General features: G+C 45.5%; 1 protein-coding gene across 2 annotated transcripts; it reads left to right on the forward strand.

Annotated features, from left to right (window-relative positions):
- Window positions 1-1,934: 1,934 nt before the first annotated feature.
- LOC139214599 (TSC22 domain family protein 2-like) lies at window positions 1,935-22,535 on the forward strand. 2 transcript variants are annotated; one of them, XM_070845487.1, is made up of 4 exons: window positions 1,935-3,807; window positions 10,965-11,039; window positions 20,074-20,125; window positions 20,520-22,535. In XM_070845487.1, the coding sequence occupies exons 1-4, from the start codon at window positions 1,946-1,948 to the stop codon at window positions 20,898-20,900; spliced, it is 2,370 nt and encodes a 789-aa protein (XP_070701588.1). In that variant the 5' UTR covers window positions 1,935-1,945; the 3' UTR covers window positions 20,901-22,535. The 2 variants fall into 2 exon arrangements, with proteins under 2 accessions (XP_070701588.1, XP_070701589.1); XM_070845488.1 differs by lacking the exon at window positions 10,965-11,039.
- The last annotated feature ends 212 nt before the right edge of the window (window positions 22,536-22,747 follow it).

A 22,747-nucleotide genomic window follows, 5' to 3' on the forward strand; every position in this document is an offset into this window, starting at 1 on the left:
AGAAAGGCTGCTGGATGCAGAGTTATAGTTCACCCCTTCAGTAGTGATATTCTTATGAGTTGTTCCATGGCTCTATAAAAGTGCAGGGGTAGAGCGCACACAAGGATTTTTTTAACAAAGCACACTCATAAAATAAGGACTATAAGATCCTGTGTAATTTTTTATGAGGCCGTTGTGCAACCACTGTGTGAAATGCTCCTGTAGGAGTACTCTGGTAATGTTGGCTGGTATACAGCAACACTGCAGCATATACAAACACCAAGAGAGGAAGAGAGAGGGGGGAGAGAGTTGATGCCTTCAAGTGCCTTCTAATAAAGTCTGACCTTTATGGTTAAAGGGAATAACTTGATGTGTGCTATACAGTAGGGCTGCTGTGTTTTAAAATTGATGCAGCCGAGGCCCCTCTGAGCTGTAGCGCAAGGAAAGTGTGTTAATGACGTTTATTTAAAAAATACATGGAAAATTCTCAGTGAAACATATCATTCACAAAGACTGCACATATTTGGTAATAACAAATAAGGACAAAATGAACTGACTTGATAAGGGTCTTGAGGTGAGCTCTGAGTTCCCTGAAATTAAGAGTGTTTGAACACCTTCATCATATCAGTAAGTCTGGGGGCAGATAGCATGTCAGCACGAAGAGTGGGAGGAATGGGGAGGTAACAGGGGCCCCAGAGGTTAGGGCTGCAACAAGCACTTTCTATATCATCAATACGCTTGTTGATTATGTCTTTGATTCATCCATTTATCGTTTAGTCTATACAGCGTCACATAATAGTGAGATTATTGTCAGTTTATGACAATTTCACAATTTCCCAGAACACGGGGTGATGTCTTTAATTTCCTTATTTTGTCCAGGCTACGAATTAGAACTGGGAAAAGATGCAAATACTCACTTTTGCAGAAGCTGGAATTACAGAATATTTGGAATATTTTTGCCTGAAAATTGAATCTAATAACTAGGCTATTAATCAAATTGCTGACTTCACAACTAATCAACTTTTATATTTCAACACTACCAGCAGTTCTTTTTTTTTAAATTTTGTTCCACAACATGCAATTTATGCCATTTATTTAATTATAGATATGGTGGTGGTGGCGAAACAACTGACACCCACCGTCTCAGATAATATGCATCTTCATTTTTAACTGCGGTTGCATGTGCAATCAGGAAGCTGAGTTTTCCGACGGTGTCCTGAAGGCAGCACCGGGGGGTAGGATTCTCAGACGCCTCTTACGTCACCATCCCTGCGCACTCTACCTACCCACGATGCAGCGCGGTCGCATACAACATAGCCATCTTGTCAAGAGTGACTGAGTGAGGGAGGTAACTGTGGGCGCTATTCGGGTCCTCGTTTGCTTTAAAACGTGAAAATTAAGAGCGTGTTTTCTGCCTCGACCGCCAACGGAGCGTCGCCACCGAATGACTTTAAGCTGCCGAAGTGAGCGGGCGTAACGGACTGCTTTCGGGAAGATGTTTCACATACTTGTTCCGACGTAGGGGGAGTGTACAGCAGCCAGTTGGCTTGACTTGCTAGCTAGCTTCGGCGAGTGGAGGGCTGTGGGCCCTCCTCAGCCTAAAGTAGCTCCTGCAGCTGGGCAACACACTCTGCGACAACGGCCGTTTGACAACTGCACAACCGGGACATTAGCAGGCCGGTCCGGACTGACCGGGAGCCGTGGATCGGTGCTGGTGTCGGCGTCTAAAGCCGCATTGCTGGACGAGACGAGACCAAGTGTGGCGTTGCGTTATGAGCTCATGAAACGCAACAGGAGACCGAGAGAGGAAGAGGGATGGCGTAGATTCATCTTGATTACAGTTAGCTAGGCTAAGAGAAATAGACCCAAGTCTGCTGTTTTAATATGATCTAAGCTGCGACCAGATCGTCCCTTTCTGACCGGAGGATAAACATAGCCATACGGGACTTGGAAGCAGACTGTCAATATGTCGAAAATGCCGGCCAAGAAGAAGAGCTGTTTTCAGATCACCAGTGTGACTCAGGCCCAGGTTGCGGCTATAGGTGCCACCGACGACACGGAGAGTCTGGACGACCCAGACGAGTCGCGGACTGAAGATGTGTCGTCGGAAATATACGACATGTCACGGGCCGAGTACGAGCCTGCCTGTGACAGAAGTTCATCTGAAGAAGCCCTGAATAATGTTGGAGAGCCAGAGGCAGCCGGTGTTATGGCTCCATCACTCATACCTCAAGCCGGTCAGTTGTCTGCGCTGTCAAACAACCCCATTGGGGACTTTCGTAAAGTGGGAGTGTCAGGATCAGCTCCGGGTGGTCAGCAGCCCTCTGGGGTTGGCCTTACAAGTGGGTTGCCCCTTACCATCCAGCCTGGGGCAGTGCAGCAGCAGCAGCAGCAGCAGCCTGGTTCTGTGGCCAGTGCTGGGCCGGCCAGTGTGTCAGTAAACGCATCCCAGCCCGCTGCAGTGACCACTTCAGCTCCTCATCCTGCCTCCTCAGCGGTGAGTTGCACTTCACGCTTCAGGGTCATCAAACTCGATCATGGTACTGGAGAACCCTTTCGGAGAGGCAGGTGGACGTGTACAGAGTTTTATGAGAAAGACTCTGAGGGCTCTGTTGTTGGCAGGACTGTAGATAGCATTAGGCATGCCAGCGCCACACTGGACCCTGCTGCGGACAGAGACAGTGGGCTCGGGCACACCGGAGGATCGGCAGTTGCCCCGGCAACACACTCAGGTCAGGGTGTGGGCTCCGTGGCGGATGCTTCCCTCTCGTCATCCCGCATGCATTCAGTGGAGACACTACCACAGCAGCAGCAGCAGCAAATCCACCATCAGAACTACAGTGCCCGGCAACAGGGTGTCAGTGGGTCGGCCACACAGAGTGCTTTCTCCGGCAGCAAGCCTACAGCCGCCCCGGCTCAGCCCGCGGTGGGAGGTCTCCAGCCTTCTGCTCCCCAGAGCGTGCTGCCTGTCGGACAAAATGGCCTGCCTCAGTCTGGGGTCCACTTACAGAAGTCCCCCATCATGCCACCTACGGCCCAGCCCATCGCCTACCCTCCGCAGCATCAGCAACAGCAGCTCCCTATGGGCCACCACCTGACCGGCCAGCCTGCTGGACTGTTGCAGAACCAGGCAGAGTACTATCAGCAGCAGCAGCAGCAGCAGCAGCAGCAGCTCGGGCTTTCCACCGGCCAGTCCCTCCCAGTGTCCGGCCTCTCTGCTTCAGTCCTGCCTGCAGCCCCTGGAGGGACGTCTGTGCCAAGTCAGGTTGGAGATGGAGCAGGAGGGGGATCTGTACCTACTGGACAGCCAGCTCCGGGCCTCTTGCCGCAGCAGACTGGAGGGATGGGAGGTGTCGTAGGCTCCATGCTGGTTGGTGGACCTGCTTTGCAGCAGACTGTGAGTCATTATGCAGCTGGTGGACAGCCTCAACCCCACGGCCTCCACTCTACATCCTCCGTTGTACAAAATGTGCCTGCCATCACAGTGAGCTCCAGTGTGCCCACCACTGTGCCCACTGCTGTGCCCAGTGCCTCCAGTGCAGCCATGCCAAATGTGACAACCTCCAGTTTGCCTCCAGGTCAGATTCCCCAGAGCAAACCTCTGGTGGCTTTGGGGATGCAGGGCCTCCCAGCAACTGGATTTGGACATGTGGAGGGTGGTGGTGGTGCAGGTGGAGGGAAGTCAGACGGTCTCGTCAACGCACAGTCTCCTGTTGTCTCTGGGAAGGAGCCGATGAAGCCCTTCATGCCCGAGAGCCTGCAGCTCAGCACCCCGACCGTCAACAGCCTGTTTGGAATCCACATACCTGTCGACGGGGATGTGGACAGGTAACAGTTTACCATTACCATGCCTGGGCAATTATCCATAATACACGACAATTTGAACAAACACATACAGATATTGTTTAATAGGCTTAAATGTGCCTATTTCTGTGTGCATTTGGGGAGATGCTTGTTATATCATGCATGTGTTTTATTTTTGTTCACTTAGTTTGTCAGATGAACAAACGGGGTTTCCCCTCAGTTTAGGGGAGGTATGGACAGAGGGAAGTAGCATACAGGAAGGAAATTTACTGTTTGACGCTTCTCATTAGGGCCTAAAGAAAAAAGTGGAGTGTAGCTCACTTGAAGAGGACCCCCACTGCACAGGCAACAACTTGTTAAACATACACATGACTCCCTAAACACTGTGAGTGCCTTTGTGTAAGGGTGTGTGTTTGAGTTTTGTGTGTGGAGGCATATTGCTGCAGGTCTGACGTCTCCAGCCTCCTCTTCGTCCCACTTTAGCTATCACCCTGCAGGACAGTGTCCGAGGTGATGGCCTCGGCTGCAGACATCAAAGAATGGTTGCATAGAGTTACTTCAGCTTTCTATTAGCCTCAGGCTAATCCTGGGCCACTTGGCAAACGTGCTGCATGCCTGACCTTTTACTTAGCTAGTTCTCCGGAAGAGACTTTTCTAACACAAACACAGTGAAGAGTATTTGATTTTGTGAGGCCACATTCATGATATCATGGTTTCCACTCACAGCCCCATCAGCCTCCCCCTAGGAATGTGTTCACAGAGGATTTTGGAGTATTGGCTGAAATAACTGTTGTGCTTTGTGCTGTAGATATTGTGTTGCTGAATGAGCCTTTTGGTTGCACAGACTCTGAAGTTATAAGAATCACCTTTTTTCTCAGATTTTTCTTACGCTGAAGTACGATGGACATAGGAGATGATGTATGTCACACTCAATCTGAAAATTCATACAGATAAATGTAACTTACAGCAGACATAGTAGAGGTTTAAGAATTTGGGACTTTTGTTCAAGGATGACTAAGTTAGTATGTCAGATTGTCGTTTCATTTGTCCGGTAAAGAAATAATGTTATCATTATTTTTTTTTTATCATGGCCTGTGGCATCAGCTTCCTTTCCAAAACTAATCTTATCTCTCAATTCCTGAGTTTTAGTGCTGCGTTTCACTCGTAGTAGATGGCATGCATGAGCGGAAGTGACACAGTGGCTTGAAATCTCTGTGGTTTCTATTTACAGTCTTACAAATAGACCAGACAGGGTATGCAGACTGAAGAAGACTGGCACAATCTCTTAAACAGTGTTTCGAGGTGTTTGAGTATGTTGTGCTCTCTAGGGAACCTTATCAGTTTCTGATGATGTGCCACAGACCAGCCAAACCTCAGTTGTTAAGTAGCTTTGCAAACACCTTTAACATTTCAAAGTCTGACACTTTGATGTGAGAGAAGTATGCTGAATTAGCCATTATCAATTCCTGTTTCTAAAGTGCACATGAATGTACAGACAACTATCTCTGGATTACTTTTACACTGGAGAAAACTTTAAAACATGATGATTTTCAGGCAAGTTCTGGAGTTATATGGAATGTGTTTTGTTTTTTTTCTTTCTGATTTCGGCGACTTCAGTGACATTCACAATGTTTGAGGGGGATAATCATACATGTTCAGATTGAACTGAGTTATGGGTCAGAGGGCATGATTTTTGACTGACGTGCAGGGTTTTTAAGTTCCTTAATTGCTTCCATGAGCTGTGTGCCACAGCCACTGCTGTGCCTCTGACTCTTGATAGTGTTGTTAAATGAGTCAAATCAGCAGCCCAAATACAATACCTGCCACCCTGTTTCCTCACAGTTTGAAAACTGCTTTAGAGTAAGGACGACTCATTTTAATTAATAAAACACATTATTTAGGGTTGTGATAATGCAGCTGACTTCAGGCAGCGTGTTTCTTGACTACCTATGCATTGGTTGTGAGAGGACCCAGCTCCCAGGCTGATAAGAGCTGGGGTCCCTACCGACAGTCGAGCCCTATCAGACATTGAGCAGCAGTCTTTCCACTGTGCCCCTCTGCCGATAAGAGCCCTGACAGTGGGGTGTGTCAAACAACTGTGCCTGTTGTCACGTCATGGCCCTTTTCTTTTGCAATACTGCGTGGGCTAAATGATATATTCTGTTCAGGGCCTTTGGTCATGGTTAAACACACACCCCAACCTCTAGCAGGCACGCACTCTCAACCTTTTAAGAGCTGTGGGCATGCGGACCATGTCAGCTGACTGGTGTCATTGGCTGCTGCCGCCACAGTGTTTTTACCGCTGGTGCAGCATCAGAGCGCCGAGTGCTTTGTACCCACTGATTGACTAACAGACAGATGTTTGTGTACAAATGAAGTGCTGAATGAGTCGACATTCCTTTGCAGCAGCAACTGCGGTATGCTCAAAGGAGGTGGAGGAAGCTGCAGAGTGAAACTTGTCGTGCCTCACTTCAGCAGGCATTTTAGCTATGCCTGATACACCCCCACCCATCCCAGCTTTTTCTGTCTCTTGTTTAATTTCTACGTTTCCACTTTAATGTTTATTTTGTCTCTTTCTGTCTCACACAACAAAAACACAATTTTCTCATCATTGTAGCTATTATTTATAAATTGTACAACACAGGCAGATATCCTACATGTACATGTACCCACACACAGTTTTAAATACATATTACGGAACAACTTTCCAGAGCTTGCACAACCTGGAAAAGCCCTGTTGGTTACTTGGAAGAACCTAATGTTTGTCCCTATCTTCCTCCACCCTGTAGTTTCCCCTGCAAGTAATTAGAGCAAAACAGTGGAGATATCGACCAGAGATTGAAGATGTTGCTCTCATACTCATGATTTGCTCAGCTTAATGTTTCCCAGATGGCCTCAACAACATCTGAAGGCGTAAAATAACATTTGTTGATTGTCATAACGTCTTTGTCGCGCTCACGGAGAGGTTGCTTTTGCATAACTTGCATAAATGTATTGCATATGTCGTCTGTGTGTAATTGAACCTCAGCTGGGGAGGAGGGGTGTGGGTGGGGGTGGTTATTGTCCTCACATAATGGGAGCTTATGTAAAATCGGACTCCTCAGGAGGTAGGAGAGGGGAGGGGAGTCCTGGCCTGCGATGTGGTGGAGCAGTCACTGCCACTGTGAATTGAGAGACTGTCTGTGTGGGTGGATGAGGGGTGTGTCTTTAAAAGGGGATGGGTTGACTCAGTGTGTGCACAAGTATCCATGTTGGGGGTGGGTAGCCACTCACAGAGGAATTGAGCCAGTACTTTTGGACTCATTTGCCATAGACATCAACAGCTTATTCATTTCTCGTCATGGTGGAAGTGTGGGTGTACGTGCAAGAGAGTGACACGGAGAGACAACATGCACCACAGGGTCTCTCCCTCCCCTCTGTGACCTCTGCTTTACTGCTGTATCCTGTTTTCAGTCACAGTCCCTCACACTGCTCTCCACCTTCTATTCATTTAATATTCCTTAGCTCTCTCCACGTTTCCGCACTGGGGCTCTGTGGTCATATCAAATGACATTTGGTGGGCACATTTTATCCAGAGTGCCTCAAAGAGGTAGACGTGCACACACAGTAATGCAAAGCCTCCAAATGACCATGAAGTAGAATCAACACCTCTCTGAAACAGTTTTGACAAAACACCGAACAGAATACTCTGTGTCAGGGTAGGATTTATCGCAGGGCTAATGCATTAGACTGCATTTGCTTTAGCTAGGTGTACCTAATAATGGTGTAATAATAAATGTTCTCCTACCATGCACCCTTTATCCACTGACTGCGTATGGTATGTGTTTCTGTGTACACTAGTCAAGTTCTTCATCCTCTGTGACCCCTGCCTCCTGTCAGCCTTAGGGAGCTATTTTCAGAAAGAAAGATGTATTGTTCCTGTTGGGCCGAAGCTACCAGTTTGTATTGCTGCGGGCTTTGTGTCAGTCGTCACCTCCACCCCAGGTATGGAGGCCTTACGATTTGTGACGAGCAGAAGAGCGTCACCAACTCAGTCCAAGGTTTTAATGGCGTGTTAAACTGGGGATGTGCTCTACTGTGCTGTAGATAAGCTTAGCTGAGAATATGCTTGTTATCTTGTTTTTGGAAAGTGGTACTTACGTTACTTGAAGGATTACCATGGCTTACTTTTCAGCTGTTTTGTACTTCTGGCTTTTCATCAGCTGGGCAGAAACTAATGACGATATATTATTATTTATTTATAGTTATTTATTAAAATGATTGCTAATTTGAGTGTTTAAATTCAATTATTGGTTTCTGAAATAACTTGGAGGTTGTCTGTCACAGCTTCTGTGCTTTTTCCTTGCAACCCCAAATATTAAACAGATTTGGCAAAGAGAGATGACTTATTAAATAGGAACAGACTAAGCTAATGTTTGCTTGTGATGAGACAAACTTGAAGCATGGAATTGGGCAATCCTTTTGAAGGATAAAAATGGGTGCAGCACGATCAGAGATATTGTATTTTTATTCCACTTGTTCTTCTCCTTGCCAAAACTTGGCAACCACCAGCTATTTGGTCGGCCTATCTTTCTGGAGACAAAGATAAAAAGTAAAAAGTAATCCCAAATCAAAATGGCAAACATATATCAGGTTGCCTTACTTGGAAATCAACAATGCAAGTGCAGACACTTGCGATACTAAACAACTAGACAAAACTAAACAATACTAAAAGCCAGTGATTGGCTTCCTGAAATCTACACCTCCTCCAACATTTGGAATCCCTTCCAGGGAAATGTGCTTTCTGCTTTGGTGTAGTAAAGAAACGAACATGTGGTACTCACCAACACCTGTAGACAGGTGGTGTCTTTTAACACATTAACGCAATGAAAGAATTGGCAAATAAACTTTGAGTTTAGTTTCTATCTCTTCCTGCTAACCCAGTTTCTCTGAGAAGTTGGCTGCATAATTGCTGTTTGCTTTTCAGTGGAAAAAAAAAAAGATTCCTGATATTTTGATACTATGCACAGTGCTTGCTTGTAGCCTGAATGCATTCTGTGCATAATAAAGTGGCTTGTGTTTGACCGGTTCCCACCCCGGTAGTTCTTGGAAGTACCCTGTAAAGTACCCTGGAAGAAGGAAGAAGGGACATTTTGGGGAACTGTGGCCCACAATCAGAAAATTGAACTTGGTTCCTGCGGACATTGCGGGGATTAAGTCCCTGAGTGTCCTGGCACTAACTTATGCTTGTGGGATGTTGGGTTCCCAGTCTCCTTCAGTGGCCCTGCTGTAATTGTGCAGTGGCTCCTGGGCCTCCCTGTGCTCCATATCCCTCGACTACAACCCAACGCTCGCTGAAAGAAACTCCCATAGGGCGGCTGAAATCTAAATAGTTTTGACCTACTTCTGCTCTGTGGCAGATAGATGGATGGCGCAAGGAACCTGAGGCCTCATGAGCGCCAACAGCGGTCAACACCCTCTTTTAACCTCTTACATTGCACCCTGACTTCATCCATCCACTGCCACTGCCGAAACATTAGCCATCCCCCGCCAGTGGGTCGAGGCAATGCATAACACTGGAGTTAGCAAGATTATTAAGGTTCAACACCATGAAAGTGAACCTTTTGATGCCGCCACTGGTTTGCAGCGTGAGCACACTGAAGGAAAAACCACGTGTCATGCTCCAGCTAGATGTGTGACAGCAACCAGCAAGAATGCACCAAAAGGTTATTTCCGTCCGCTGCCAGGTCATACTTTTGCTTTGGGGCAGTGCGGGGCAAAGCCTGAGCATGTGCAGCCGTCGGTTTGTGTCAGGTTACTTTCTGCTCTGTGGGAGAGAGTTTTAGAAGTGGAAGAAGGGGATTTTGCCACTGTGTGTACATATTTGGTAGGTTACTCCCATGACTTTCTGCACTCCTCCAACACCATATTCTGGGTTTATGGGGGAGAGGACACTTCCACCACTGCTGAACACATCGACTGATTGGTTTACAAAGACGGGCTTTCATAAATGGATATTGACATGTTGCGTTTTAGCTATACAAAGAGAGCCATTGAGAGCCGAGTGTTTGCTACTTGAAAACAGGGAATGATGACTCCTCCAGTTCTTACCTCATTCGCGAAGAGTTTGCTGGACCCCAAATCACTTGATCTCTTATGTTTTCAGCCCGTAGCTGGCTGGTACAGACTTCTGAGTTTTAGCTGCGAAAAAGAGAGTTTTATGTGGAGGTGTGTGCCTGCAAAAGTAAAATCAAGCAAGGCATAGGAAGAGGTTTGTGAGAGTGTTTAGTCATGAGGTAATGTGACAGGGAGTTTGTGCCAAAGATTTCTAGGAAAAGAGCCTTGGCTGCTATGATATTCACACACATGCTGTAAATCAATCTGTGTGTCTGTATGTGTGTGTGTGTGTGTGTGTGTGTGTTGGCTTGCTCCTCTGTGTGTATTTGCATATGCTGGTGTCTGTGTGCATTTACATTTGTGCAAATGTGGGAGAGAAGCAGTTAGTTTTGAAAGGCAGGAGCCTGGAGTAGATTAAAACGAGAGTGTGTGTGTGTGAGTGTGTGAGCGTGTTGGGGTCAGTGTGGGGATTTCCTTTCCCCTTCCCGAATATACATGCACTGGCATAGAACACAATGTACTTGTAGCCATCACCAGGAAAATGGGAGGTAATGTAAGAGGGTAATGGTAAAGCTAAATTACATAACATGACAGTATTTGAACCAAAGCCGTCAACAAATGTCAGCTTGAGCCCCGTGAACGGAGTAGTAATTTCTCCACATAGTTGACCACTGAGAACGATTCCAAATATTTTCTTTTTTCAGGCTGTGTGTTGAGTTGTGAGGGAAAAAAAAACCCCGAGCATGAGTGATGGCCTGCATGCCGTAGGTGAATGGCCTGAGGGAGGCCCTTTTAAAGTTTATGAAGCTGTCCCCACCTTTGAACATGCCATTCCTGTTTTGAGGTTTCCCCAGCCCCTCTGCTTTAGTCCGTTTGAATGTCCCATATGTTTTATTGAAAGCTACGAGCCTTTTCTCCAGCCAAGTTTACTACACCAAACAAGCCAAGGGGTTTTCTGGGAGCGGGGGGGGGCATAAAGTTACGCAAGAAAGCATTTCTAGGAATCAAACTTTAGTTTGTTTTCACTGTTTCAACTCTCCCATATCTCTGTCTGCTCTCTCTTTCCCTGAACGTGGTTGACCCAGGAACCCCTCCAAGGCTTTCTACCAGGCCTTCCAGTCTGGCAGCAGATTAAGGGACTCAAAGGCCCACAGTGATAGGTACAGTACTATACTGGATTGGACTGGACAGGCCTGCAAGAGTGTGACAACGTGTGTGCAGTGTTCAGTAGCAGCGAGCTTTGCTTTCTCCACGTGCATGGATTGAGTTTGGAAACAAAGCCTGGCAGCAAGCGCAGGATTGGCCAATAGACCTCAACAACTCTTCTCTCTCTCTCTGTAATTCTCTCTCAGCTTCTGCGTCTGGTGCTTTCTTTGACACGCTCTCTTTCAGTAACAGTATATACTGCCTGCGTCACTCAAAAAACTCTGGTTTGTTAATTTGTTATTTTCGCAACTTTGGCCACCGTCTCTCATGCCTTGTGTACCAGCTTAATAGCTGAGATCTTTGGGCGACAAAAAAATAGAACAGAATCTAACAGGGCAAACAACACAAGCGGTCATGCAGTTTAACAGATTACACCAAACAACAAATTAAACCAAATCACAGCTGCAATTCTTAAAAGAAGAGATCAGCATTAAGATTTATTTATGTTTAAAAAATCCCTATCAGGTTATGTATTCTTATCAATTATCTGAATTGGTGCTGGCGTCTAAAATCCAGTATCATTTGTGGTAGTAATAAAAAAAAAAAAAAAAAAATTAAAACAACCCGATCGGCCGATCGATTAATTGACTAATTGTTTCAAGTTATTTGGATGTGAAAACAACGAACGCACTCAAAACCTCCCTGCTAACTTCCGTCCGTCAAGTACAGACAAGATGATCAAGGTTGAAGCAGGAAGTAGCTCTGACATTTTGACAGGTATTGATTTTATCATTCTCGTGGATTTTCACTTCCCGCTTAGTAATGTGGTTAAAACGGTCCGTTTACAACGTGTCTGATCATCTGACTGCTCGTGCTGTCTGCAGCATTCGACTCCATCTCAGTCTCAACGGCCCAGGATTTCAGACGGTGGACTTGTTTGGCCAAAGCTATGAAAATAATACTGTTGTCAGGAATTAAAAGCTTGTTGCTTTCAGCTTTCAAGTGGATCAAGCAGGCTGAAGAGTGTGTGCATGCTATCTGTAACACAGGTTTGAAATAACAGCCTGAGTGCGGCCTGGTTTCTAGTGTTACACTCTCTCCACTGTGTCGCTGTCAAATGACTTTTATTACTTTACGTCACATTTTAAGTTCATCATTGCGTTATTAAATTGTTAAAGCACTCTGTAGTATCTGTAGACTCTTGGTTACATGCTAAACCGGTTACCTTATCGTGAGAGAGAGAGAGAGCCCTTGACATTTTTATAACGCTTTTGACAAAAATGAAAAAGGGAAGCACATGAAACCATATCTGAGTGACAGGAAATGAAACTGGTTTTAGAGAAATATACAGCTGACACACCATCACCAGCCACTGAGGGACTGTACACACACACACACACACACACACACACACTTACAAATGTACTCACACACTAATATCAGTCTATCTTTTGCCTCAGCTAACTTTGTTTATAGATGCAGATGTAAATCAACATTGTAATGCCATCATCCAAAAAATTTGGCTGTCAAGTGCTATTACTTGGAACCACAATATGTCTTTTACTTGTATTGACTCTCGATGTTATGCAAGCTCTGTTTACCCAATTTATGGGGATTTCATTCCTCAGCACATGGCAGCAAAATAGTAAGATGGCACAAATAGCACTATTATGAGCCCCATGCTTCTTCTTCTTCTTCTTTTTTTTCTTTTTTTTTACATATTTGAGTGCTGCTGTTGTGGATACACTGTTCTGCCAAGGGTTGCTTTGTTTCCATGGAAGCAAAGATAACCAGGGCTTTGTTTGAGTCTCTGTTTGGCAGATCTTGGCGATGGCCTTCAGTATTGACCCTCAATTGGTCTGTTTCATTCAGGTTTATTTGGGATCATGTCCGAGGCAACCCGATGAAGTCACAGAGGAGGTTGTGCAAGTGAAAATGTGCTAAAATATACTTGACATTTAAGCAAAAGGAGACACTGACTTTAAATGTCCTACAGATCCTTTTAACCCTGATGTGGTTGACATAATTTCCATGTAGGGACTTATAAACAGACCACATGGTCAGCTGCATAATAGCACCTCTCCTGTAGCGTAGAGAAAATGTACGCAAGTGAAGATAAGATAAATCTCATGTTTGTTTACAGAGAAATATTTCTGTCTCATCCACATTTCCCTAAGTTACTTGACTCTACTGTAACTTTGCTGTAATATGCATTTGAAGCCTCCCCAGCTGCACAGTAGAACTATGCCAGATGTTTTGCAGGAGACTGCGTCGTCAAAATAAAAGTCCCCCATATGGCCATCCTCGTGGCTCACTTGGCACATCTTCCTGGCAGAGAACCTTTGGTAGTATGTCATCCTCCTCTCTCTCTCCTTTTCATCCTTTTCCTCCTCATCAATCTTGACTTACGTTTTTTTTTTTTTTTTTTCCCCCTTGAAAAGAAAATCATACATTATACAAAACGTTGCCCAGTTTGTAGCCCACACTGGACTTGCTGATGCCTGTTCCACCCTACAAGGATCTTGATTTCAGAGTTTTAACAATTAGAATTTAAAAATAGCTTCCATAGTCTATATTAAGTCCTGGGATGGCAACCACTTCGGTCCACGCTGAAATCTAATAACATCCATCGAATGGGTTGCAATTAAATTTGATGCATATAACCGCGGTTCCCAGATGATGAATCTGAATGACTTTGATGATCCCCAGACATTTCATTTAATGCCACCAAGAGGTTGACATTTGTGGGGTTTTTTTTTTATTGGATGGATTGCCATGAACTTTGGTGCACACGCTGTTCACCCCTCAGTTAGCATGCTAATATTATCATTCAGCTCAAAACACCACTGTGCCTAAGTACAGCCTTACAGAGCTGAAAACGTGCCTGCCGACTCTTTGGTCTTGATTAAAAATTTGCAAACGGCACAAGCTCCAATTAGCTTTTTGTGGACTTCATTTTGCTTTAGGTTGCCCATTATCACCTCCACCCACAATCCCATCAAGTGCTTCACTGTAGGTTTGTGTTCTGGTTTGTCTGAGGGCAAAAATGTAAATTACAAAATATGTTCCTGTGGCTCCCTCTGTAATTAAGTTAAGGCGTTTTGACGCTTGCGTAGTTGCTTTAGCACTTCCTCATTTCTCCCCTGCTGGCTGACCGCTGATGCCACACTATATGCACAGCTGTGTAATGTGATGTAACAGAAACAGTGGATGTTGTTGTCAGTAAATACACAGTATACACATCATCCTATGTCAGTGTGAAAAGAAAAGGACTTTTGGTACTGACTGTACTGTCAGCTGCATCGCACCCATCCTGGGACTAATAAAGGAATAACTTATCTTATCTTATTACTCAGAACAAGGTTTAGAAGACCAAAAGATAAAATGTTTGCTCTTTAAAATTAGAGGTATTCATGCGTCACATGTGTAAGATTGACTTGTGCACCTGTCGTCTCTGGGGCATATGATCAGACGTCGCTCTCTTCAGCTCTGAACCTGTCTCATCGTGTCTCAGGCCGAGTTAAACAGACTTAGCTTTGTTTTCGATGTGTTGCTGAAGGAAACCTGCTCTTAAATATGCCTGCAGTTGTGCCAGTGGCGAGGAATGACAGCTATTCGTTGTTGAGATGAGTTGTCCCCCCCCTGACTGCTCCACTTGCCTGTGCTCCGAGTGAGCGTAAACCTGTCCGTCTCTAATGGACTTTTTATTGACATTCCCATTTTACAGCTGACATGTATGGGAAAACGTCAAACTCATCCTGGAGCTTCCAAATGTCAGTCATGCTAAAGGTGAGGGTGAAGTTTATAGAGGTGTTGGGTGCATAATCAGGGGCAGGGGAGTAAGTTCAAACCCTCATTAGCATTCTGTTTGATCTCAGCCCTCGGGCCTTGACCTTACCTACTTTACTTACAGTAGCTATGTAGCGTTTGCTTTGTAAGGCAGGACAAACAGAGGAGGAGACGTCACCGTGCATTCAACATGTTTTTGTATTGAAGTCAGGCGCTCAAACTAGTTCTTGGCTTTGACATGAGATCTAGAGGCTTAAACGAGATCATGTGTGTCAGGAGCGGTGCTCTAACTAGGCACACTGGCTCTTGAGCCCCAAAACATCACTTACTCATGATGTGGTTTCCAAATCTCCCGGCAGGGCCAGTTGTTCTTGGAAGTTCGACCTGGGACCCCAGATGGTGTCCTAATATGGTTTTGACTTGATTGTTATTCCTGCTTACTTTAACACGACTAGTACATTTGCAGTTAAAGTCAAGACCAGTTGCCCAAACCAACACGGCTCAAACAGGGATCGCACTGCAGGAGCTTTGGGCCAATTCATCCTTGATTGCTAGCACACGCCTGTTGACGGCTAAGAAAAGTTGAACTCTCATCTCCAGTCCTCGCTGAACAACAGTTGGCCCTCTGATTTTGTTTTTCCTCACTGCAAAGCATTACTTAAAGCAAGTTGCACCACGTCAGTCTCCGTTGTTCTTCGATATGCTTCCCCATGAGCTCACACGAGATCTTCTCCCTGTGGCACGATAATCTTACTAATATCCTGTAGTGTGTAACGCGCCATTGTGTTCAAATCTTGTAATGTGTGCATGTTTGAGAGTAGAGAGAAAAACATCTGTGATGCTTCTCCTTATGTACCCGATTTCAAAACTCCTGTAGTGTGAGCAAGAAAACCTACAGTTTATCATCCAAGTCTTGGCACAGTGAAAATCTACTTGGGGAAGTATTAATGCACTGTTGATGTTTTCCCATCTCCATGGTTACAAGCCCATCACTAGCCTGTCACATGTCCCAGTGACAGCACGTACCTGGATGTTTCTACTCTCCTCTTATTCCCTGGTTTGGTCTCAGAAAATTAACTTATTTTTTGTTTGTTAGAGTAAATTTAAAAACATCTGGTTGTTGTTTTGGATTTTCGATCTGAGAAAATAAATGAACCTACTTTCTAGGAAAACCTAATCTGGCATGGGAATCAAGAACCAGTTCCAGTTGAGAGCCGGTTCCCAAACGTCTGATCCAGCCGAATCATATGCCTCCCAGCTTTTTATTGCAGTCGTGCATTGCAAAACAGTTATGTCAGCATGGCTTCAATTCATGAAGCAAGGTGACAACAGCGGCAGTTACAGTGTCTGTAAGAGGATCATTTCAAGGTTGAAAACACCGTCAATACGCTGAAACATCTTTTTACGCAACATAGGCTTAAATTCCAGGACAGCCATCTATTTGACGCTGTACGCACCAGTGCCACCGAGCAGCACGTCCGTTACAGAGGGGAAATGCCCTAAATTTTAGCAGGGTTTTTCTTTGACTAAGAACTTAACTGAATACAAAGGCTGTACAAATATAACCTAATTTCTTCGGTTTTGTTTGATGACAGACTGTTGCTACAGCTAGCTTTCAGGCTCGACTCGCCTATCTGCTCCCAGCCAGCGAAACCCTTTCACGCTTGCTGCACAGGGAGGGAAAATAAACAGTGAAGCCTTTGCACACCTGAGTCACATGCATGCTTTTTTTTTTTTTACCACTCTGCTTCTACACTGTGTTCACATTCAGGGATAATAAGACTGTTGTGTGACTACAAAAACCTGTGTTGCTACTTTTTTTTTTTTTTTTGCACAGAAAGTTTGATCAAGAATAAATTAGGGAATCGATACAGAATCGACGTCTTTATCCATCAAAAAAATCGTATCCATTCCCATCCCTAATCACAGTGGATAATTTTTACTGTTCACATGATGTTTGGAACCTAATTATCCTAATTTTGCTCCCCCGTCAATGAAATCACAACTTTGGTCTGTTTCTCCTGTAATCCAGGGAGCTTCTGCCAAAATCCAGAAACACTCTTTGAGTTTGTGTCTCCAGAACAGCTGTCTTTTCAACGTCTTAACCACTGCACTCACTCTTCATTTCCAACCCCATCTGTCTTATGTCTGTCCTGGTTTGCTTTCTTTGTTTTTCCATCCATTATTAGTTAAATGATTTAAACCAGACAGTCCTTCCCACTGAACGTCCCTGACATCTGAATGTGGCGCTGGTTACGCTGTAGCTCATCAGTGCGTGTGTGTGAAGACACATGTCAGGACTGTGCTGGAGTGCTATTGGGTTATAATTGCCGTCCAGAGTGAGGTTGGTGTTATCAGAGTAGCGTAGCTCCTTTTTAAGGGATAGATCATTGCATAAGGTGTGTATAGTTAGTGTGTGGTGGGACGAGTGAGAGAGGGAGCGACAGTTTAGCAGTGAATGTCCACTGCAGGTTACAGTTTAAGAATAAAGGCTGCAGCTTCCCCAGAACAACGTAGAGCACCAACGTTTGGCTGTGGAGGAAAACAAACATCTCCCCTGTGAGCAGCTGATGGAAGATGCTCTGTAGCACCATACTGACCATCTCTCATTCACAGTCTGATAAGATCGTATCGCACGCCCAGATGTTACTTCCATTTCGGCCTCTATAAGTAAAAGCTGAAATGTGTCCATGTTTGCACTTTTATTCACCTTAAGATGAGCACAGTTTGGGAAACCAGTCTGAAGCATGTCAGTAAGCTCATGTAGGACCGTAACTGAACAGTAACCTGTACTCAGTGCATGTGCATGAAATACTGTGCAGGATATTTTGTACTGTGACTCCATTATGGTAGAGCACGGCGGTGTCTGCGCTGTCTGAAGTCACTGTTGAAGCAACAAGGGTGTAGCCCAGAGTCCATTCAGGGTCTGTACTTTATAGAGTGAGAGATTCCTCTGGGCACAGGCCTTTTGAAAACCCCTGTTAGGGAGGAAAACTCCAGGAGAGCCTGTGTGTGTGTGTGTGTGTGTGTGTGTGTGTGAGATGTCTCGTCTAAATTAAACACACATTTGGTACAAGGGTGAAGCTGAGGTTGATGCAGTACATATACTTAATTTCTTTAAATATTTGGTTGTGCAACCTCTCCTGGGGGGTCACATAAGAAGAAAGATACCAATGAGCACTGACAGCTGAAATGTACATTCTTGCTTGTAGTTTGCTCCTCGAAGCGATGGGTGTGTCTGTGTGTTTGTGTGCCGAATGACACTGTGTATATCTTAGTCAGCACATGTCTGCTTTGTTCATTGTGTGGTGCTCTTACATGTAGCTCATGTAAGACGCTGTCATATCTGACAGATCAAAGGCAGCAGCGGAGGACGGGGGATGTGAGTGACGGGGGTTCGGAGCAGCAGAGGTATGGGGAACATTCCTTCCCTGGTTCAGCCCACTGATAACAATCTACTGAGTGCTTCCTCTGGCCTCACGCACATAAATTGGATGGTGTTGAGGAACAGAACATCGTGTCCTCAGAGGGAGTCTATAGTCAACCTGATGTCTACTTGTAGGCATCTCCAGCGCACTCAGTGAGACCTTCTACAGTTGGCCTGTCATTGCCCTCTGGTGGAGAATCTCTTTAATGGTGACACCGTTTCTAAATTACCCAAATACACGTCTTTGACTTTTCTGCAGTCTGGTTACTGATATATATACCAGTGTGGATAGAGCTGTGTCATGAGTCTATATATGAGGAGGCGATCTAGGCGTGGCAGTGCTGGTGAGTCAGTCCGAAACTTGGTCCAGATTGAAATATTTGGATTTCAGTGAAATTTGGTGCAAGTATTCAGTGTCTCCAGTGGATGAATTCCAATGACTCCGGTGACACATGAGAGCTCCACATTTAGTACAATCACGGTTCCCTGTGCAGTAACTTTGATGACTGCCTGACTGGTGCACCAGAAGGTCAGACAGTCTTATGAACAAATAACTGTGTGACATTCACTCCGGCCTCAGCTGTGCTTCGTGTTCGGTGCGTATTAACAATGAAAGCCAAACTAAGATGGTGGCACACAGCGGTGCACCACGTGGCACCATGAACTGCTGCTGACCGACTGTTTCAGGGCCCAGAATAAGTCTGGCTGCCTCCTGTTTGAACTGATTCGATCCATCACCAGTCTGTTAGTCTCACAAACTATCAGTTTCTGTAGCATTTGTCTGTCAGCAGGTTGGATCAGTGAGTTAAAATGAGTAGAGACTGTAAATGTGATCGTCCCTCACTTTGTAATAATATTATAGATAAATAAAATCAGCATAAAGATAAACAGACCTGATCGCTCATTTCTGCCTGGATTCATTAAGACACATAACTTTATTAATGGCTGCTACATGTAGGCCCCCACACCCAATCCTAAGGTACAGTCCAGCTCCTTGTGCCCCCCCTCAGTCACCACGAGGCGGGCCCGTCGGTCCCTCTGACTTCTCCACCTGTCGGTTCATGTTTCATCTTTCTAAATGTGGTCACAGTAACCGGGGTGAACCGCCCCCGGTTTGCTCCGGTGACCTCTTTTCTTCTCCACCTTCTGAGTCTGAGGGTCTTTCTACCGCCGGTGCTGCTGCCATGCCGTGCACGTTTTCCTTCAAGCCGCCGTGCTGCCCCGGGGACCCGACCCGGCATGCGACCTGCGAGCCGCTGCTGTCCTGTCGGTCCCACCGCAGGTAACGAGAGGCGCATGCCTCTGCGCCACAGCTGAAATGACCAGACTGCAACGATTTCTGAGGCAGAGTGCAGACACTAAAGAACTGAGGGTATCTGTGCGTGTCGGTATTCATTTATAGGCGTGTTTCTACCTGTTGCTGGCTGCACATTTGTGGCAGTTTGAGAAAACCGTGCATTATTTGGACCAACTGTCCTGCAGCAGACGTCTCTGAGCCGACCTAGATGGGAGCTATAATGTGCATGGCATGAGGTGGAGTGTTGACAGGTCATTTCAGAGGATCTGTCCTGGATTCCTGCGGTGAGCCGCTGGCCGAAGGGATGGTTTGATAGACTGAGCACCAGTTTCCTGTCTGGTTTTCCTCGTTTCATTCAACATGTTCCCAGTCAAGATTCCTGCTCATTTGTATGCTAACCATTCTTTTCTGCTGTGACCACCTGTGGGTGAAAAGACAAGGAAGCGGGACAAAAAGGGAGCTGGAAGAAGGAAAATGACTTTTCGCCTCAGAGATGAATTCTCACGTGACCGTATCTGTTTTTTCTTTTTCACAGGGCCTCGGGAACCAATGTTGCTGCCATTGATAATAAAATTGAACAAGCAATGGTGAGGAATCAATTTACTATTGATTATATACTTTCCTAAGTGAAATTTTGTCTCACTTTCTAATTTAAAACACACAAAGTAGGTATCCAGTTCCTTTGAAAGACTAGAATCTATACACATGTACACCACTGTATTTTCCTCTTTATGCTCTTTATAGTTCCTACATCCAGCTCTCTTGACTTATTTTCATGTTTTTCAGAACCATGGGGTCTTTATATTCTGTGTCTTTGCCTGTAAGCAGAAACAGAAAACACAGCTAGGGTGAACAAATGTAGCCTCTATCTGACGTCCTGGTCTGAACATGATAAATCAGTCTCCACATGACTCTGCTGCCTCTGGTCAGAGGTGCTATATGCTGTTTCATGCCGTGCTCTCGCCCCCCCCCCTCCCGCAGGACCTGGTGAAAAGCCATCTGATGTATGCTGTGCGCGAAGAGGTGGAGGTGTTAAAGGAGCAGATCAAGGAGCTGTACGAGAGGAACTCTGTGCTGGAGAGGGAGAACGCGGTGTTGAAATCCCTGGCCAACAGCGAGCAGCTGTCTCAGCTGCCCTCCCAGTCGGCCGCCAGCTCCGGCAGCACGCCGCCGCAGCAAGGACTCAGCCAGCCTCAGCAACAGGCCCAACCCCCGCTTCAAGTCCAGCCCCAGCCTCAGCCCCAGCCTCAGCCGCAGTCACACCCCCAGCTCCAGCACCAACCCAAACCCCAGCAGCTCCAGACTCAGCCTCAGCTTGACCCCGGCCAACAACAGCTGCAACCCAACGTCACCTCCGCTTGAAGTGCATCTGCCCGGCTTCTCATAGGGCAGAAAAAAGAAGAGCATCTTCTCTACAAATTATTACAGTTAGTGTATGTGAAATTAAAAAGAAGAAAAAAAAACTTTGTCTTCTTAGCCACCAGCTTGACCACAAAGTACAGTGCTCGTGTGTGTGTGTGTGTGTGTGTGTGTGTGAGAGGGTGAGTTAGCAAGCCAGTGTGACTGTGAAACCTACGTGTGTGTGTGTGTGTGTGTTTGTGCGTGTGCATCTGTACTGTGGGCCTTTCCAGTGTTAATGCAATCATCAGGAGAGCGACAGAGAGCCTTAGACGGAGAAAGTCGTGTGTGGAGACAGAGTGTCAGGGAAGGTCAGGCTGGTGTTTTCTTTTCCCATCTTGGCTGCGTTCCCGGATTGTTTGACTGCTGGGCTCCAGCTCGTGGACATGCCGTCTTTTCTTGGACCAGGCCCGAGCCCGGCCGGCCCGAGACCTGACCTGAAACCTGCTCGGAGCGTGGGTGTGGAAAGGGAGAGGCGTGGGGGCCTCGCACACGGGACAGAACGGGAGTGATTGTCAAAAGAGAGCGATTATTTTTTTAAATGAGATAACTGAGTGGGTAAAGGGGGTGTTTCTAGCCTTGCTGTTTCACGTTGTAAAGCGAGAAGTGGAAGAGTCTTTTTGTTTTTCTCTTTTTTTTCGGAGCACCACACCGCTGCCGTTACTTTTTACATCAAGTCCAACCCATGCATCGGTCTTTTAAGTTCTACTGTTAAGTGTTTTATTTATTACAGGGCTGCTATTTTCACAAATGAACAATCTCATGAAACCTGTTTAACAGTAGCCCGTCGACGTGTTTCCTCTTTTCTCCTACAGTGTTTCCACAGATCGGCCATACTTCCCAGGGGGCAACGCTTTATATTTGTTAAAAATGTAGGCAAACAAGAAATTCTGACAAATGTTGAACACTAACTCAAATTCTCACTTGCCAATTCAAGTCAAGATCCAGTATGAATGTACATTTTTGTAAAGTATAAAGTATTAAGAGCCTTGATGGGTGACTCTTCACCTGCTGACATCAAATCTTAACATGAGCCTGCAGGAGGCACCAGATGAAGATTGAATTCTGTTGGTAGTTTTATCTCCAAGTGAATTAGTGTTGCCATAACACCCCCCCCCCCCCCCCCCTTCCTCCTCCTCCATGTTTTCTTTCCCAATGTTTTTCCTGAGGGGGCCAGGGGGGAAAGCTGTGAAAATCATTCAACCTACTTTGTAACCAAAGATGCAAAGCTGTGTAAATTGATTATTTTTAAATGCACACTCATGTATTTTTTTCTTTTTGTTACTTCCTCCTTCACAAAATATTTTGTTGCTGTTTGGCATGTTCTGCATGATCTGTAATCTTCAAACCACTTTCTTACCTCATTTTTATTCAGCACTCTTATTGTAAGATAGTCTGTGAACAGTGTAAATGGGGGGGGGGGGGTGATGCAGAGTCAGCAGAGAGAAAAATAACCTAGTGTTACTGACACTAGTCACAGAAAAATGAAGTGAGCCATGTTTTGTTCATTTAAATGGTGTTTGAATTTCATATGCCAATAGTTTTGTTACATTGCAAATTTTAATGTATTTAAATAAAAGCAATATTCAGATTCCAAAACATGTCCAGATCCTTTGTTATAAAAGTAACACACTGTAAAACTCTGCAGACATTTTAAAACTTTAAAGTACCTGAAGTACTCGCTGGCACCTGCTCAACTGCTCCTTAATGCAATTATGTAATCAGCCAATCACGTGGCAGCAACTCATTCAGGCACGTCCACGCCGTCGGGCTCGAACCAAGCGTCACGCCGGGGAAGAGAGGTGATGTAG

This window comes from Pempheris klunzingeri, chromosome 15, assembly GCF_042242105.1.
Source record: "Pempheris klunzingeri isolate RE-2024b chromosome 15, fPemKlu1.hap1, whole genome shotgun sequence".
In the NCBI taxonomy this organism is placed as follows: Eukaryota; Metazoa; Chordata; class Actinopteri; order Acropomatiformes; family Pempheridae; genus Pempheris; species Pempheris klunzingeri.